The 19,498-nt window shown below is 48.5% G+C and overlaps 1 protein-coding gene across 22 annotated transcripts in view; it reads left to right on the top strand.

Moving 5' to 3' along the window:
* Positions 1–19,492, top strand: part of Cacna1c (calcium voltage-gated channel subunit alpha1 C) — a 698,188-nt gene extending 678,696 nt beyond the window's left edge. For all 22 annotated transcript variants that reach the window (XM_048787468.1, XM_048787454.1, XM_048787460.1 and 19 more), the window contains 10 exons: positions 1,587–1,689; positions 6,198–6,299; positions 8,225–8,352; positions 8,816–8,950; positions 9,966–10,318; positions 12,386–12,514; positions 14,954–15,060; positions 15,969–16,072; positions 17,899–18,234; positions 18,912–19,492. In XM_048787468.1, the coding sequence (XP_048643425.1) occupies positions 1,587–1,689; positions 6,198–6,299; positions 8,225–8,352; positions 8,816–8,950; positions 9,966–10,318; positions 12,386–12,514; positions 14,954–15,060; positions 15,969–16,072; positions 17,899–18,234; positions 18,912–19,214 (1,800 nt within the window). In that variant the 3' untranslated portion in view covers positions 19,215–19,492. The remainder of the gene's footprint in view (positions 1–1,586; positions 1,690–6,197; positions 6,300–8,224; positions 8,353–8,815; positions 8,951–9,965; positions 10,319–12,385; positions 12,515–14,953; positions 15,061–15,968; positions 16,073–17,898; positions 18,235–18,911) is intronic.
* Positions 19,493–19,498: the final 6 nt, after the last annotated feature.

Raw genomic sequence — 19,498 nt, 5'->3', positions numbered from 1 at the left:
AATAAAGGCATTGTGTGTGTCCATTTACACCTAAAAAATAAATATTAAAAAAAGATAAAAATACTAAGTTCTGTTAGACACACCTCTGCCTGACCCTGAGATTGAGCATCATTCTCAGCCCCTGACCCCTCTCTTGCCTCGTTGTAGCTCCAATCATGCAGCCCAGTAATTGCTGAGGAATGTCACTCCCACTCCTGCCCCTCTTCTTTCACCTCCCATGCCACCTCCTTTCTCACCACTTTGTACTCCCTGTTGGAATAATAATGAGCTGAGAAAGCGCTGGGGGGAAATGAGGCCAAAGAGCTGCATCGGGGGAAAACCCAAATGGTGGAAGGATTCAGCTCTGTGGATAATCCACTCATAGAAAATGGAGAAGAGAGAGATTATGGAGCCTTCTGCTTTGCTTAGTTTTATTCAAGTTATAGAAAATATGAGAGATAAAGAGCACTCTGTTAGCTTTCCATCACTGTGACAAAATAACTGAGAAAAGATTTATTATAAAGCCAATTTATTATTGGCTCACAGTTTCAGTCCATGGTCCCTTGGCCTTGATGATCTGGGCCTGTGGTGGCCCAGTACACCATGACAGGAGTCCATGGTGGAGGAAAACTATTCACCCCATGGTGGTCAGGAAGCAAAGAGACAGAAGGGGCTGGGGTCCCAATAGCCCCTTCAAGAGCATGCCCTCAATGACCTAACTTCTTTCCATGAAGTCCCACCTCCTAAAAGTTCCACCACCTCCCAAAAGTGTCACAGACTGATGACCCGTCCTTCAGCACATGGGCCTTTGGGAGCATTTGAGATCCAAATCATAACAAGCACAAATCAATGTAAAGTAGAGGCACGATGGGAAAAGGACGTGCCTAGCAGCTGAAATGTACCCATGGAAGCCTCCAGACAGGACTAGGAGGTCTGAATATGGGGCTTTAAGCTTTCCAACTCACACTGCCCGTGAGACTCAAAAACACCCAGTGTCTCAGGAAAGGACAGCACTTCCTGGCACAAGGTCTACAGGAGGACCCCATGTGGTCTGAGAAGCAGCCTCCTTGACCACACCCTGGTGTGGACGCCATGATGAGCATCACGCTGCTCTTTGTCACGATGACCTCGCGTGCACTGACAGCCCCTCACAGAGCACAGGGATCTGTGGAATGGAGGTGGGAAAGAGGGAAGAGGCATACCACCCTACCTGGAGTCAGCAAGCCTCTGACGCGGCTTGATGTAGCAGTGCCTAGTGCACAGCTGCCCTTCATTGCCAGCAGAAGCACACCCCGAGGCTGAGCCACACTGGGCGGGACAGCAGGGAGGGTGGGCTTAACATCCCTTTGTGGAAGCGAAGGTCCAAGGACACATTCCATCCGTCCCCCACTCTGTGGAGAAGGGCAAGAGTTCTCACAGCAAAGCCCAGATTCTCCCCAGAGAAGGTTTTGAGTACATTGCGGCAACCCACGCTTCACACCCACCCACTCCCAGCAGCACCCACACAAGTCACCAGGCACCCTCCCAGCATTTCCACCAAGGTGGTTATGTAGAGCCTTTGAGAACCATCTTCTGTAATCTCTGGCTTTGCCTCCTCTCTCCTCCAGCGTCTGGTCTCCATGAACATGCCTCTGAACAGCGATGGGACAGTCATGTTCAATGCCACCCTGTTTGCCCTGGTCAGGACAGCCCTAAGGATCAAAACAGAAGGTAAGGACCATCCATGGACCACTGGAAGAGCCACTTGGAAGGTCCAGCCAACCAACCAGAGAGGAGCTCAGCAGCCTGCAAAGTGCTCGGGGACCTTCCCACCCAGTACCGCACAGAGCAGCGAGACATGATAACCTGCTTTCTGAGTTGCTGTGATTAAAAAACCCGACCACAACAATTGTAAAGGAGGAAAAATTTATTTGGGGGCTCCTAGTTTCAGAGGTCTCAGTCCATAGGCAGCTGACTGCATTCCTCAGGGCTCCAGGTGAGGCTGAGCAACATGACAGAAGAGTGTGGTGGAGGGAAGCTCCTTACATGATGATCAGAGAGAAGAGAGAGAGATCTCCACTCACCACATACAAAGGCATACACCCCCATGACCCACCTTCTCCAGCCACACCCTACCTGCCTCAGTCACCACCCAGCTAATCCCACCAGGTGGATTAATTCACTGATTGGGTTAAGGCTCTCCTAACCCAGTCATTTGTCCTCTGAACCTTCTTGCACTGTCTCACATCCAGATCACAACACTGGGTCTTAAGGAGGCCCTGCCTGCTCATGTTTTCTTTGTTTCTCAATGACCTCTTGGCCTCTGGTTTATTTATCTTGAGCTCTCCTTCTCCATTAAAGTCTAGAAATTATTCTGGTGTTGACTTGATGTCTAGGGTATAGTTCAAAATACAAAAGGGGATGATTGTTACCTGAAGCAGGACTGAGCCCTCGAGGGATATGCACTGGCTACAGGTGGGTTTCTCAAATGCTCAACTCTCTTTTGAAATTAAAAGGACTCATGTTGGGAAGGGGACATAACTACAGGTGGTAACTATGGTGGAGTCGCATACCATTATGCATGCTGTCCCTGGCACAAGGCGATCAGCCCCTTGACAGGTAGGGGTTAAGGTCCTACCTGTGCTACACTACTCATGCTACACTACTCAGCCTATGGTCCACACACACACAAGCCACTTCCAGTGAGTCCCTTCTAGTTTGCACAGAGGCACCCTGTGGGCTAGCAGTGACCCTGGTTTAGGTCATCTGCTGTCTATCTCTGAACCACTCTGCAAAAGTCTGTATAAAATGTGTCTCAAAACATGCCCTTGTTCTCCAAGAGCCTGTAGCCATTCAGTGCTTCTTAGAGTGTGGTCGAAAGACCATGAGCCACAGGATTAGCTCTTGGGACTTGGTCAAAGCTGAGTTCCGGTACCAGCTCGGATTTACCAAACCTGAGTGTCTGTGACTAGGGCCAGCAATCTGCACTGTGGACCAGCTGCGTGGATGATTTGTGTGTGAGCTGGAGTCTGACACCCACTGGTGCAATAATAGGAGAAGATACACACGAGGCGAGCAGCGTGCTTTCTTCCCCTTCTTACACTTCACCCAGGAGCCCGGGCTGCCAGCCAGTGTTTTCCTTTGGTTCCACAGAAGGGGCAGTAAGAGGGAGATGGGAGGTTTGTGTCTGCGTCTCAGCTCTCTCACCAACATGCATGTGATTCTTTATTCTGTCTTCATTTGTAAAATAGATAAAGGTGATGACATCTGAGAATTTAGTTCAGTGCATCACCAGGAGAGGTGCCTTCTTTCAGTTAAATCTTTCCAGAGAATAGCAGAAACCTCTGAAAGGAAGGGAAATGAGAACCTGTCCAGCAACATGCCTGTCAAAATTATGAGCTAATTTTTAAAATTAAACACAAGTCAAATTTTGCTGAAAAAAAGAAAGCAAAGGCTAAAAAGTATGCCATTGGTATCAATGCAATAACTCAATCCAAAATGGCTATCAATGGGCTTACTTCTGGCTAAAAAGAATTAGGTAGACATGTAGTACACAAGTGTGTGCACAACAGAAGAAAATCAGAAGGAAAGTTGTTAATACATTAATATGGAATATCACTGAGTGGCAGAATCTTCTTCCTTTAATTCTATTCTTTCCAAATTTTCTACCATGTCTATTATTTCATTTATGTTCAGGGAAAGGGTTTTATCTTCCAATAAAGGAAGACACTGACTACTGGAAGGAATATGCAGTATTACTAGAAACTTGGGATAAACTAAGGCTGAAAGTTTGGGTTCCATAGAGAAACAAAAATTACTGATTGAGCAGTGTTGAAGCTGCACTGTCTGCAAACCAGGTCCCAACAAAGTGCCACCAGCAGTAGCACCAAGTTTGCTGTAACCAGACTTATCCAGAGACAAGAGGAGAAACCAGCCTCTGGGAACTTTAGCCAAGTCCAGAATTCAAGAAAATCTTTGAAACAGACATCTCAGAATAGCCACCAACACACCTGTACATACATTTGAGGGTGATCCTCCAGGCTCTCCACAGACTTGTTAAAATCAAGACTTGGAGACAAAGGAAAGAAAGGTGAGAAAACATAAATTTGTGAGGAGAAGACTTAGAGCGGCCTTGGCCCTTCAGGCTTTTGTGAGTGGAAGGAAGTGAGAGAAGTTCACACTGACTTTGGAGAACCAGCGCTCTTTCCAGTAGCAAGCCTTAAAAATACTTTGATGATATAAAGCAACGGGCAGTGACACTGCACAGCACATAGATCATTATGACACTAAACGAAAACCTGGAGAAAAACATGAAAGAGCCTTTGGAAGATGTATTTGTTTCCTGGGTCTTCTATAACAAATGATCAGAAACCAGGTGGCTTAAAACAAGAGAACTTACTCCTTCACAATTCAGGGAACCAGAAATCTTTTAAAAGTAAGGTACAGGCAGGTGGGTCCCAGCTAAAGACTAGGAGGAGCTGTGCCTGCTTCTCTTGAAGCTTCTGGTGGTGGCTAGTGACACTAGCTCTCCTGGGCTCACAGCTGTGTCACTGCATCTTTACCTCCCTCTTCACATGACCTTCCCCGTGTGTCCCTGTGTGCCTCTCTGCTTTGTGTAAGGATACTGGGCATATTGGACGTAGAGCCCACCCTTATCCTATATGACCTCATCTTAACTAGTTACATCTCTGAGGACTCTTTTTCCAGCTAAGTCCACATTCCAAGGAGCCAGGTAGACATGAATTTTGGGAGGATGCCCTTCAACCCAGTCCAGAAGTTTATTTGAGCATTGTTTTAATTGGGACTCAGATTGTGTATGTTAGAAACCTCTGACTTCCTTCATCGATGGCCTCCATGGGAAGCCCAGAAGTTGTCCTCTGGCTTCAGCTACTGTTTGAATCTGACCTTCTAAGGAAGAACTGAGAAGCCCTCACTCCCTCTCCATGGCCACATCTGCTTGCTCTCCTGGGTGGCTTTAGACCTGGGTTTGAATGCAAGCAGTCTGACCCCAGAGCTCTCCTTGACGCCCTACAGCATTTCCATGTAATAGCAGTATCCATCACCTGTACTGCTTTCCTAACCCTGGATAATAAATTACCACACACTTAAAAAAAAAAATACCCAGTTATTAGCTCACAGTTCTGTAAGTCAGAAGTCCAGCATGGAGTAGCTAGGTTCTCTGCTCAGGGTCTTGGGAGACCAAAATCAATATTAACCAGGCTGTGCGCCCTTCTGGAGGCTCTGAAGAAGATACCACCTCTGAGTTCATTCACATTGTTGAAAATTTTCAGTTCCTGCCATTATGGGTGTGTAATCCTCATTCGCCTGCTTGCTGTCAGCTGGGAACCACTCTCAGTTCGTTCCATAGCATGGGTATCTGTGCTCTTCTAGTCCAGCCAGGGTCCATCCCTCTCATTTTCTCTCTGCTCCCAGCTGGTGAGAACCCTGGATTTTTAAAGGGCTCATGTGATTAGGTCAGGCCCACAGAGATCTTCTCCCTGGCTGACAGTCATAGGTGCCCTATGACGTAATCTAATTGCAAGAGTAAAATCTATTTTATCCTCAGGCCCAGGGATTATGCATCATGTGTATGGTGGTGGGGTGGGGCAGGTATCTTGCATAGCATCTAGAATCCTGCCTAGCACCTCACTCTAATGGGTACAGGTCTCAGCTTTCCTTTTCCACCACTGTCAAACCTGTGTCCTGTGGCTTATTCCTGTAATCTCAGGCACCTAGGAGGCTGGGGCAGGAAGATGATAAGTTTGAGGCCTACCTTGGCAACTTAGCAAGGTCCTAAGCAACTTAATGAGAGTCTGTCTCAAATTAAAGGGGAGAAAGGAGGCTGGGGATATATGCTTGCCTAGGCTATCAGGGGTTGGGGGGTTGGGGGGCTGCAGCTCAGTTCAGGCTCTTCATCTCCGAGTGCCCCCACAGGCTGGCCTGAGTGACAGGTGGGGAGGAAGGGAAAAGGAATGGCACTAGACAGGGCTCAGAAGGAAATAAAGAAAGAAGGAAAACACGGAGAAAGGGAAATGGAAAAAGGAAGGACATAGAAATGGAAATGGGAAGACTGGGGAGAAAAGCAGCATTGAGAAAGAAAGAGAAGCTGATGAGTCAGGGCTATGTATGGGGCCAAGGCCTCTAGCAGCAGCTTCCCTCCTTATTCAGAGACCCATCTCCTGGGAGGGTGCCACAAGGGGCCAATGATCATTTTCAGCCTCCCATACCCTCTTCTTCAGGGAACCTGGAGCAAGCCAATGAGGAGCTGCGGGCCATCATCAAGAAGATCTGGAAAAGGACCAGCATGAAGCTACTGGACCAAGTGGTGCCTCCTGCAGGTGGTAAGTGCCCTGGATGCCCACATCTCAGCCACCTGCCCAGCCCACATGATTTCTCTGCCTTCCTCTACTCCAGCTCTGGCACCATTAGAAACATGGCAGCAGCCTGAGACTTACGTCTTGAGGCCACTGGGCTCGCTGGAGCTTCCTTTCTCCAAACCCTTCTCCCAGAGACTGGAGTGCAATGCCCTGCACAAACTCAGATATAGACTGTCAGGTTGGAAATCTGCTGCAATCTGCATTTTGCATTATGGGGACAGGCATAGATGTGATGCTTAGAGATCTGGTTGAACCTCCAAGGGAACCCCCAAACCTGTAGGTTTCCCTGTAAGCCACTGAGTTGATTGTTCTAGATTATTCTAGAACCCTGGAAGAAAATGCCCTGAGATCCCTCCTCTCTTTGAAATTTATTTCATTCATCCTAGGACAGTTCTCCTCATCTCTACCAAGCAAAAGTCCCTGTTTATAACAGATAATTTAGATTGCCCCTACTATGAACTCAAATAAAAATTGTTGATGACATAACCTTCCTACATGTGTTAATAAGGGCTTTAACTCCAATATAAAGTATATTAAAAGAAAATGTTTTTAATGCATAAATGCTCAGGCACAACTCTGCAAGAAGTTAAAATCAATTATGAAATTTGCTCTCATGCACCCACACATTTCCAAAGCTTCCTGAAGGAGTGAAATCCCTGTTGAAAACCACTTCCCAAAGGGAAAGCAAGACTGGGGCTAAGAATCCTGAATAGGCCAAATGCCATCTGATATCTTACATGACTTAATTATTTAATGTTTATAACATTTCTGTGAAGTTTGCTCAAGGAACTAACATTCTAAGCTAATTACCTAGCCAAGGTTGCATGGTGCATCCAGAGCAGATGCAGGAGCTCGGGACGGAGGGAGCCTAGGACCTCACACAGGCTTCTGACTTCCCTAGACAGAGATCACCAAGGTTCCCTTCCCCTGTGGATATGAGGCCCTGCCAGAAGGAGGCCCATCAGTATCATGGAGTTGGCCCTTCTCAAGGACAGCTAGGAGCAGGTGTGCCACCACAAGCCCAGAGACTTAACCCAATCACAAAACACAGGAGATAGGGCAACTGGTGACTTTCTGGGCATTAAACATTTCCCTTCAGGACTTACGGCTTCCCTACCATCTGGCTCATGCCCAAGACAGACACTGATTTAATCCTGTGTGATCTCAGGTACCCAGCCCAGCAGGGACACATGGTATGATAACCCAATCTGTCTGGTTTGAAGAAGAACCCAAACTTCAACAAGAGGAAGGTGTTGCTCACAACAACCCCTCCCTCCAATCTTGAAGCAGAACTGTTTGTGTTTAGGAGATGCCATTCAACCATAGGTGGAATCAAATAAGGGTTAGTAATGTCAAATCAAGGGGAAAAATAAAAGCAAGGTAGGAAGTGATTTTGACAATCACAAGTAGTATAGGCTACTTTTCTGTTAAAAAAAAAAAAGGTTGTAGTATGTAGCACCCAGGTGTGGTGGTATGCATCGATAGTCCCAGCTACTCAGGAGGCTGAGGCAGAAAGATTGTTTCAGCCCAGAATTTCAATCAAGATCAGCCTGGTCTTAATGTAGTGAGAACTTGTCTCCAAAAAAAGAAAGAGAGAGAGGATAATATTAAGTAAGAATAAGAATATATTTGCTTATTTGCATGAAGAATTTCTATAAAAATATTTAAGAAGCTAATAAAAATGGTTAGCTACTAGAAGGAAATAACTAAGCTGATGGGGATGTGGTAAGAGAGAGACTTTTCACCATATTCCTTTCTATTTGTTTTTACTCTTTTTAAGCCAAAAAAATTAAATTGAAAAAGTAAAAGTTTGGATGCTAAAAAGTAAATTAACGAAGTTTAACTGAATCTCCATTTCCCCACAATTCTCCTCTCTCCGTGTGTCTCAGATGATGAGGTTACAGTTGGCAAATTTTATGCCACTTTCTTGATCCAAGAATACTTCCGGAAATTCAAGAAGCGTAAAGAGCAAGGGCTTGTGGGAAAGCCCTCCCAGAGGAACGCCCTGTCACTGCAGGTAAGGGTCTGGCAGGAAGCATCCACACCCCAAAGATGGTCCTGGTTGCCCTCCTCAGGCCCTGGCCAGGGCCCAGATCTCTCACCAGGAGGCTGAGCAGAAAACTTCCTGAAAGCACTAATCCTTTCTGAAGGCAGATATGAGGGGGGTGACAAACCCCTTTCCCTCCCACTGCCCTCCACCCTTCTGCCTGTTTTCCGGGCAACCCCAGAATTCCCATGCACTCTGCTGAACTCAGACAGCCCCTGATCACTGGTGGCCTTCTGAGCATGACTTCACTCTTCCCAGGTGGATGAATGGAATCTTCCACCCCAGGGTGACAATAGGGGTCCCTGGGAAGCCCATCTGGTTCAGAAGCCCCCTGCTGGGTAGAGTGGCTGGGTGGAGGAGCACTAGGGTCATGGCTGACTGCAAAGCTGGGTAGAGAAGGACCAGGGTCCTCACGTGTCCCTCTGGGTTCCAGGCTGGCTTGCGTACACTGCATGACATCGGGCCTGAGATCCGAAGGGCCATCTCTGGAGATCTGACTGCCGAGGAAGAGCTGGACAAGGCCATGAAGGAGGCTGTGTCTGCTGCCTCCGAAGATGACATCTTTAGGGTAGGTGCTGAGAGTCACACTTTCTTTACCAAGTTCATCTTGAAGCAAAAGATGGGTGGGCTGGGGTTCTGCTAAGAAAAACCAGAAAGAAAGGCTTAACTCTGTGGTGACTCTAAGCCCTTCCGCTCAGCTGTCTCCTCATTCTGCAGAGGATGGCCTCTTCAAATCCGACTCCTTGTCACATCAGTCCTCTCAGGATGGCAGCTCTGAGCGTCATTGGCTCTCAGAGAACTGGGGAGGAGATATGTTCCTAAGGGCAATGTTTCCTGGGAGGAACTTCTACAGTAGGAGTTGCAGAGTGGTAGCCCGTGGGCCACCTCTAATCTGCTGACCTCTTTTGTTTGCTGATACTTGAACATCTGGCACGTCCAAGTAAAAATTTGGACTTCTATGACTTTTTGGTGGAAAAAGTCAGAAGACCTGGCCATATTGTGCTTATGTTCCCACATGGTGGCAGAGGCCAGGACAGTGGTGGCTACTCTGTGGAGATGGGCATGTGCTATCTGGGTCACTGAGGTCCCCTCCAGGCCTCCCTCTCCTCTCCTAGAGACCAAGGCTGACCCATCAGTGGCAATTAAACCTGGCTGGGCCAGAAGACCACAACTCTTACATTGGGCTCTCGTCACTCATTTGAGCTACCTGCCTCAACCCAAAGGAGTTTGGCTAAAATTTCTTCTATAGCGAGGGGGAAGCTACCAACCATGGTGGAACAGGGCCCTGTTGCACTTGTCCCCAAGCCCCGTGCCCAGCTCCTGGGCTGTAGAGCTAAAATCAGCCCATCCCATCTATGATGTCCTCCTGTCATCTTCATTCTCATTATATACCAAATGGCATCAGGGACATCAGGTGCCATGTTAACCACCCCACCAAGACCCTGGAAACTTGACCCTATAGTGGGCAGACAAGGTTCCCACAGCCTGTGCTTCTCTGCCCCGCCTGCCCAAGGTTTCTCCCTCAAAGAAGGAGAGGCAGTCAGGGGTCTTTTCCTCCACCCACTCTCCTGTCTTGCCTACAGAGGGCCGGGGGCCTGCTTGTCAACCATGTCAACTACTACCAAAGCGACAGCCGGGGCACCTTCCCACAGACCTTCACCACCCAGCGCCCACTGCACATCAACAAGGCGGGTAACAACCAAGGCGAAACTGAATCGCCCTCCCACGAGAAACTAGTGGACTCCACTTTCACCCCCAGCAGCTACTCATCCACCGGCTCCAACGCCAACATCAACAATGCCAACAACACCGCCCTAGGCCGCTTCCCCCGCCCCAGCGGTTACCCCAGCACAGTCAGCACCGTGGAGGGCCATGGGCCCCCCTTGTCTCCTGCCATCCGGGTGCAGGAGACTGCCTGGAAGCTCAACTCTAGGAGGTAAGCAGGAGGGTGGGCACCCTGCACCCTAGCCTAGGCCACACCAGGGTGGAGAACAATTTGGCCCTCAGGCCACCACCCAACCTTCAAGCCTCAGTTAGAGGCTGCTGCCCCAGAACCCAGCAAGAGACGTAGGGGCCAGGCTGCCACCCAAATCGAGCTCTTGGTTCAACATGGCAGCCACACACAGGATAAGCCAGCGTCATCCCATGGGCCAGCTGTTTCCTGAGGTGCCAGGCCTCTGACAGAGCCCCTCTCCCCTCAACCTTCCTGAGTGAATGCATACTGGGCTGTGATCCTCTGAGACATGTGAATCCGGGCTATGTGACAGAAACCATCCCCTCTACCCTTTCCCAAACCTCTGCCCAAACCTGGCCTTTCACTCACTTGGACAGGAAGGGTGTCTTTTCTTCAAAACCCCTCATCAGCCCCATCTTGCTTTCTGGTGGAAGGTGGCCCTTTTCTGTAGCACTGACCTATCTGCCCCAGAGTAGGATCATTCCTGGAGGTCTTAAGGGCGACTCCCACCTCCTGACTTGCTCTTTTCTCCCCACCTGGCCCTGTGCTGTAGGACACACTGCTATGAGATACTGGGACGATAGGTGCCTCTTCTGTGCTCTGGGCCCCAGAAGTACAGCCTGGGCTGCCTGCTCCCCTCTGCAGCTCCAGGCTCCCCGAGGCCAGGGTGGGAGAGGACACTCCTCTGCTTCTTGCCACATCATCCTTGATTGCGCTGCTCTTCCAGAGTAGTATAGTGAGGCCCTAGGAGGCTGGACAGATCCCCAGCATACCAGGTTTTTTGGAAAATCACCTTTTTTCCTGCCCTCCAGCTCACATAGTAATCAAGAAATGTGAGTTTCTTGCTAAACCTCTGGACATGTGTCCTGAAGCTGCTTCCACCCAAGGAGCAGCATACTTGCCCACTAGTTTTCCTGTCTCTTCATAACACCCATCTCCAAGTGGCCATGCAGCCAGGTTCAAGGTCAGCCTCAGCAACTCAGCAAGGCTTTAAGCAACTCATTGAGACCCTGTCTCAATTTTAAAAATAAAAAGGCTGGGGATGTGTCTCAGTGGTAAAGTGCACCTAGGTTTGATCCCCAATACAAAAAAAGGTCACGTGGCCCCATCATATGGGCACTTACCAGTATCTGATGCCAAGCAAGTTGCATTGGCCATCCATCCAATCTACTGTATGCTCTGGAAGACTGGCTGCTTTAACCACCCAACAGCAGTGTTGGGCGAGTCCTGAGTCTCAGGAGACACATACTGACCCCTTCTATGCTCAGGGCAATGTGCCCAGCACTAGATCTGTGTGCTGATCTGAAAAGCTGGCTTTGCATAGAAGATCAAGTTTAAGTGGCCTCCTAAGCCTGACTTGATGGCCCTTTCCCTTTTCTGCATCCCAGCTCCTCCTCCACAATCTTCAAGGACTCAATCAGAGTACCACATTCTCCCCTGTGCACCTTGTCTTCCTGAAGAAGGCTCTTTTTGTCCATCATTGGAATCCCAGTGTAAATTTAATTACCTCCCTTGAAGAGTATTTTCATATTAAATTTTGATCTATATTAAACAAGAGGAGACCTTTAGAGAGGAGCTGTGGAGCAGACATCAGGGGATTTTCTTCTCCCCCAGATGTATCTATCAGTGAAGTTTAACACACACACAGTGCCTACCTAGCACAGGGTAAGTGCTCATAAACTTCAGTTGCCTCTCTTCCCATGACAGTTGATAAAAACTGCAGGTGTTAAGCCTTAACCAGGTGAAGAGTAAACCCAGCCAGAGTTCCAGCTCTGGGCCTTGTCCTTTATGTCTCAGCTCAAGACTAAGGGCAGCTACAGTTCTGGCATTGCTTTTGCTAAGAATCAGAGACATGCTATCTACAGTGGCCTTCCTGCCCTCTATAGTATAGCCCAGGGCCTTCTTTAAAAGCCTTCATCAGCAGGTGCAGGAAGCAGAGGCCACAGTGGTTATGTCTCTGCATGCATGTGCATGGGTGACACCTCGCTTGCTGGGGCAGAGGAGGACAGCGGCAGTTCCTGATACTTTGGTCCCTTCTGGACACTATAGGTGCTCCTCCCGGGAGAGCCAGATAGCCATGGTGTGTCAGGAGGACATGTCTCGAGACGAGACCTACGACGTGAAGATGAGTGAAGAGGCTGAGTACTGCAGCGAACCCAGCCTCCTCTCCACAGAGATGTGAGCCCTGCGTCTTCTGCCCAGGCCACCCCAGGTGGAGGGAAGGATCTGGGAACACAGGGCAGGTCGTCAAAATCTCTCTCCTGGGCATGACTTGGGGAGGGGAGGAGATTGCACATCACTAAACCGTCTGTCATCTCAGTAGAGGAATGGGAAGCCCTGCATACCTCTCTCTCTCTCTCTCTCTCTCTCTCTCTCTCTCTCTCTCTCTCTCTCACACACACACACACACACAATCCCCTTTATCTTGGCCTTTCCTCATCATAAAATACTTCCAGGATAACTTCTCAACATTGTTTCTTAAACTTTTTAGCTGCAACCAGCAGCCATAACTATATTTTCTAGTGAGACTCAGAACACACATACATATATTAACATTTAAACAAATGTTTCATGAAACTGCTTATAATAAAGCTACCCAGAAGAGGGCACTGTTGGCAAAGCTAAGGCTGCTGGGTTGCCCTTGCTGGATGTATGGAGCAGGGCTTTAAAAATGCAGATCTAGATCCATTAGAAGGTTGCAATGTCCATCCCTTTTAGAATAGACTAAATATACACTTATGAATAACTAAAAGAGAGGAACTTGAAGGCTCCAGACAGAGTAATGTTAAGGAGATGGAAAAGTTAATTATCCTGATTTGACCAGCACATCTGTACACATGTACTGAAATATCACACCAGGCCCCACAAATATGTGCAAGAAAAAAGTTTTAAATGTTTGAGAAGGAAATGTTAATGACCTGATTTGATCATTACACATTCTATATGTGTGTCAAAATCATCACATAAATATATGCTCTGTAAATATGTGCAAATTAAAATAATAATTAACAAAAATAAATAAGGACATGCTGTGTGGCATCCTGGGCCCCAGGACTTGCCCAGGGAATGGTGTTGAACAGTAGCAAGATCTCTCCCTTTTCCCTGGTTAATAGAAGGACATAAGGAGTGCAGAGAACATCGAAGTAGTGGTCAAGACAGTGACTTGCCTAATCAGATGACCTCCCCACACCTTCATGTCCCCCCCAGCAAATGTGGGGTGGGGAGTGAGATGCCTTTGTGACTCAATGGCAAAGGGTATAAAACCTAAAAAAATATCCAGAAACTCCTTGAGAGGTCTCATTCTCTAAACTGACTTTTAGAGAATGCCAATGGATACATGACCAATTATCCCAGAGATCAGGAAGATAATTTCTCTAATCCATTATGGCTCCTACTAAGTGCTTGGTACATCGGGCTGCTCTACTTGCCATGAAAAATAGCTTGGAACTCAAGACTATCTTACCAACTAGTTAGGAAGCTCAGAGGATCTCACAAGAGGGAAATAATATGGAGATTTTGTAACTAACTGCCCACAGAGTAGTACAAATGCTGAGAGGTACAGGCATTCAGAGAAGGTCAGGGGCTGGGTGACCACAGTATGTACCACATAAGTCAGACAGAGCTCTGTCTGCAAGAGTGGGATGACTTGGATAGGAAGAACATGTGAGGAGGAGGACTTACCTAGCTGAGAATGAGAGAAAGGTCTGGAGCCCTAAAACCGTGAGGTTTTCCTTCAGCAAATTTCCCTGTACTTCTACGAGGGCTCCCAGTCACTCACAGGAGCCGGGTGGAGTCAAAGAAAACAAAGGCTCTGCCCTCAAGAAGTGAGAGGTGCTGGAGGCTCAGTGGGACCCGACACATAGAAGGTCCTGGTTCATGTCTCCAGCACCACAAAACTCACAACGAAGTAAATCAATTCTTTTTAAAAAAGATTTGAGGGATAGCACCAGGGACAGAGGCAGGGACCTCATCTGACTGCAAGCTGACCCACTAGGGATTGTGAAATCACTTCGGTGGGTTGCAGTCAGCATTAGGAAAAAAAGAAAACAGACCAAAGTAGATGAAAAGTTGCCAGGACTGGGAGGAAGTGGGGAATGAGGGAGAAGTTTGGGCTAACAATGAGCATAGCCAAGGTCAATAGCATGAGCATATGTAAAGACTGGAGCCTAGACCTCTCCTGAGGAAACCTGTGAGCCTAGAATTTTTTCTAGCTTTCTCAACACCTTTGACCAAACAGTGATTCCAGTGCCTCAAATCAGACATGCAAGACTCAGAGCTGGGGGCAGGAAGCTCAGTGCTAGAGCACGGGCCGAGCACATGCCAGGTGTTGGCTTTGATCCCCAGCACCACACACATAATAAAGGCAAGGCTCATCAGACAGACAGCTGTGCGTAAAGAGCTGGGACTTCCAGCAAGCAGGCCTGTGATGCCAGAGAGCAGGGCAGAATTTCTTGGGGTGGCAAGTCCCTGATGCTCCTTCCCTAAACCTGTGTGGAAGCACAAGGGTGCAGTTGTTCCTTCACTAGGAAAAATGCAAACTGCTTTGTGGGGTGGCAGCTGTCTCCCTGGGTGGCGGTGCTCAGCCTCCAGGAACAAGCCCCAAGAGTTCTATTCCAGGCTCTCCTACCAGGATGATGAAAATCGACAGTTGACGCCTCCAGAGGAGGACAAGAGGGACATCCGGCAATCTCCAAAGAGGGGTTTCCTCCGCTCTGCCTCACTAGGTAAAGACATACCTTGCTCTCCAGATGTGGCCAGTGGTCACCCCCAAGATGACATTGTCAGGTACCCAGGGATGATTGAGAAACTGCTCTGGCCTGGTCTAGGCAATCTCCATGCAGTGAGCTGGGAAGATTTCCAAAGCCATAAGACAGAATTCCAAAGGCAGAGCATGCTGGGATGGAATTTAAACATGTGCTACTCCATGTGTCTCAGAGATAAAGCAAGGGGTGAAGAGGAGTGTATCCAGGGCCACTGACACTACTCCTTGCAGCTACCTGGGCATGATTCTGTGTTGGTCAGCTTTCTCTTTGTGCAAAAAAATACCTGAGACAATCAAATTAATAGCTGGGCACAGCGGTGCATGCTTATATTCCCAGTGGTTCAGGAGGTTGAAGGAGGAGGATCATGATTCAAAGCTAGACTCAGCAAAAGCAAGGCACTAAGCAAAAGTGAGGCCCTGTCTCTAAATAAAATACAAAATGGGGCTGGGGATGTGGCTCAGTGGTCAAGTGCCCCTGAGTTCAATCACTGGTACCAAAAAAGAAGAAGAAAAATTTATTTTGGCTCACAGTTTTAGAGGATACATGGACAGTTGGACCCATTGCTTTTGGGTTTGGAGTAAGGCCATACATTATGGTGGAAACTCATGGCAAAACCATTCGCCTCCTGCCTGGGAAAGGAAAGAGAGAAAGAAAAAGAGACAGGCATCCTATAATCCCTTTCAGGACATACCACCAACAACATAAAACCTCTCACTAGGCCCCACCTCTTAAAGTTTCTACCTGATCCCAATACTGCCTTCATCAGGTGGGCCTTTGGGAGACATTCAAGATCCAAACAAGAGCAGAGTTGTCCCAGTCCAATGTACCCTTCTGCTGCCCTGATCCTGGTTCTTTGACTGCCCTTGCAGGTCGAAGGGCCTCCTTCCACCTGGAGTGTCTGAAGCGACAGAAGAATCAAGGGGGAGACATCTCTCAGAAGACAGTCCTACCCTTGCATCTGGTCCATCATCAGGTACCCACACTTTTGGACAGGCCACTGGCCACCACTTTGCAGGACAGATAGTCCCTAGAAGGATGGGAAAATCCTCAAGATACACATCAACCTTCCCTGTCTCAGACCACTGGTGGATCCTACCCCAGGCCCTAACAACTCCCAAGTAGGGCCACCCACTCCTCTGCAGGCAAAGGAGCCTCAGCAAGGTCTTTCATGCCTGAGTTAAGAGACCCAGAAATCCTAGTAAGTAGGAACGCCCCACATAATCACAGATCCACAGGAGCTGCCGGATCCCTCCTGAGCTTTTTCCTTATGGTGCCACTAGTGTTCCCACCTTCAGACACTGGCTTACACAACATGCACTCAGGCAGATGTTGTCATACCTAGGATTTGAATACACCTGTAAGGTGGACTGCACAAAAATACATCCAATGATAGTAGTCAAAGCACCTGCCAACAGCACAGTCAAGAGTCGGAATGGTATCCAAGAAGAACAGAGCCAGGGAGATTCACTAGATAAAATGACTCTTGGCATGGCTGGCTTGAACTGAGATGGCACAATCCAGGGCACCAGTATCAAGTATATTCCCAGTTATAAAAATTTTGAAGAGCTATCAAGGCCAGTCCATCACCTCCAGGGAAAGTGGGATCTAAACCTGTTTACCTTTTTAATTCTAGACTCCCTTACCTTGGACCTATGCTCTAAATGACCTTTGTGTACCCAAAGGCATTCAACTGTCAATCAGAGCTTATAATCAACATACAATGACAGATGTGGCTCAGCTGAGTTATTCAATTCAAAGCAGTAGTTTTGCTCAGCCTTGGCATTACCTTAAAAGGATGGTTTCCACTGGGCATTCTGTAATATAGTGCCTCATACTTCCCTCAGGTCTCCAGGGACCCAGAAGTCCTAGGCTGGGAACCATGTGAGCTGGGGAAGGGAGGGTGGCAGGATGTGGGGACCCTGTGTGTGCTATTTTAAATGATTTCTAGAACTTGATTTCATCTGTCTGCCTTCATCATGCTGGTAGGCAAGTTTTTTTTCTTTATTTGTAGACTCCTCTTTGTGCCTTTCTGTCACCTCCCACCCTATGTTCTCATCTTCTCTGCTTCTCAGAACTGGACTTTCCCACCACCGAGTGTCATGCTCTCCCATGAACACATCACATCCAAGCAACTGACAATGCCGAGCAAGCCATGGTCCCTGACCTAGGGATGCTTGTGAACACTGGGGACAGAGGATGCAAACACACCAATCATTCAGTTACAACAGAGTATAAGATTTAAACAATAATTCAAAGAGAGCCTGAGCTAGACAGTGGGAGGGCATTGTTAGCGACCTGAGTCATGGTAAAAATTGAAGCAACAACTACTGGTTTTGTATAGCTCTTTAAGATGGACATTGTACTTCTCGGTCCTTAATTCACTTAAATTTCTCACTGACCCCACAGGTAGATGAATGGAGATGATGCAAGATGGTAGAATCATCATTATTCTCTACTCTACTGATGAGAAAACCAAGAGCAAGAGAATTCAAAGCTAAAGGGTGTCAGGAACAGCCTAAATAGCAGACCATCTTGATTCAACACAATTGCAGCTTTCCAAAGCTACAAAAAAAAGCCATCACTTCAGATTGAGATGCTCATAAAATATATCTTGAAATTGTTGAAACTTATGCCAGGTCTCAGAGAGATAGAATTCAGTGGGTAAAGATGGTGGCAGTGTGGATTCCAACATGTGGAACACATTGGAAATTAACAGTTGCAAAGCTGCTTAGAAGGCAGAGGCCTCCCTTGCTTAGGGCCTGACCATTCCCAATAACTCTGCTCTTTGTGTGTCCACAGGCATTGGCAGTGGCGGGCCTGAGCCCCCTCCTCCAGAGAAGCCATTCCCCCACCACGTTCCCCAGGCCATGTGCCACACCCCCTGCCACACCTGGTACCCGAGCCTGGCCCCCACAGCCCATCCCAACCCTAAGGCTGGAAGGAGCCGAGTCCATCGAAAAACTCAACAGCAGCTTCCCGTCCATCCACTGTAGTTCCTGGTCTCAGGAGACCACCTCCTGTGGTGGGGGCAGCAACACCATCAGGAGAGCCCGGCCGGTCTCCCTCACGGTGCCCACTCAGGCTGCGGCCCCAGGGAGGCAGTTCCATGGCAGCGCCAGCAGCCTGGTAGAAGCGGTAGGTGAATCCAAGTGGCACCACCAACAGGTGGAGGGAGAAGCCAAGGGCAGCAAAGGGTCTTGGCATGGAGAAACACCGGGTTCTTTCCTGGATCATTGGATGTCAGGTCTCTGAATAGAAAGACCTTCCTTCTCAGGACCTGCAAAAGGGTCCAGAGTGCAGATCATTATGGGATGCCGCTGGCTTTGTTGAGGCTTGGCGATGCAGAGGGAGAAAGAGACCAATAAGTGATGGGTCCTGCTACAGGCAGTGAACCCTGAAAAGCCCAACCATGTGCTGTGACTACTCACAACACATACATGAGCTCCGGCTGCTTTTGTGCATAGAGGGTCAAGATCCTTGGTTCTCTGCCCTGACTGCTCAGGAGGGTCACTGACAAAGCTCTGGAAACCTATGACAAACAGATTTTTCCAAAGCTCTTTAATAATTCTAATATACAACCAGGATTGGGAGTCACTGTTTTAGCACGAGAATCTCAATTCCACTCTCCTCTGCCTGGCACCACATTTTAGGGGAGCTTTGACATACTGGAACAAAATCAAAGGAGACCAGGAAGACCAGCTTGCTAAAAAAAACCTCTTCATAGGAAGAGCGCCTAAGGGAATGAGAGAAATAAATCCGGAGGAAGCCATTGAAGAGGCTGTGACATTGTTCTCTCCGTCTCTCCCCCACAGGTCTTGATTTCAGAAGGACTGGGGCAGTTTGCTCAAGATCCCAAGTTCATCGAGGTCACGACCCAGGAGCTGGCGGACGCCTGCGACATGACAATAGAGGAGATGGAGAACGCGGCCGACAGCATCCTCAGTGGGGGCGCCCAGCAGAGCCCCAATGGCACCCTACTACCTTTTGTGAACTGCAGGGACCCGGGGCAGGACAGGGCGGGCGGCGAGGAGGACGGGAGCTGTGCGCGCGCCCTGGGGCGAGGCCGGAGCGAGGAGGAGCTCCAGGACAGCAGGGTCTACGTCAGCAGCCTGTAGTCGCAGGGCTGGGAGACGCCGGGTTTTTTATTTGTTTCAATGTTCCTAATGGGTTCGTTTCAGAAGTGCCTCACTGTTCTCGTGACCTGGAGTTAACCGGAACAGCGTCTTCATTCATTTCTGTTGGGACAAGACGCAGAGCTGGGTGGTGTGAGAGCCCGCTTTTCAGGGGGAAGAGAAGCCGCGAGGCAGTGTGTGACCACCGAGCGACAGGCGAGAAGCGGGCAGAAGAATCTCGGCGGCGAGCAAGGCCCACGCGCCGCCCTGCGCTGTCAACCCTGCGC

Source organism: Marmota marmota, unplaced genomic scaffold (genome assembly GCF_001458135.2).
Source record: "Marmota marmota marmota unplaced genomic scaffold, marMar, whole genome shotgun sequence".
Lineage (NCBI taxonomy): Eukaryota > Metazoa > Chordata > Mammalia > Rodentia > Sciuridae > Marmota > Marmota marmota.
The sequence above is the reverse complement of the archived record's forward strand: the minus strand, read 5'-3'. Positions and strand labels throughout refer to the sequence as shown.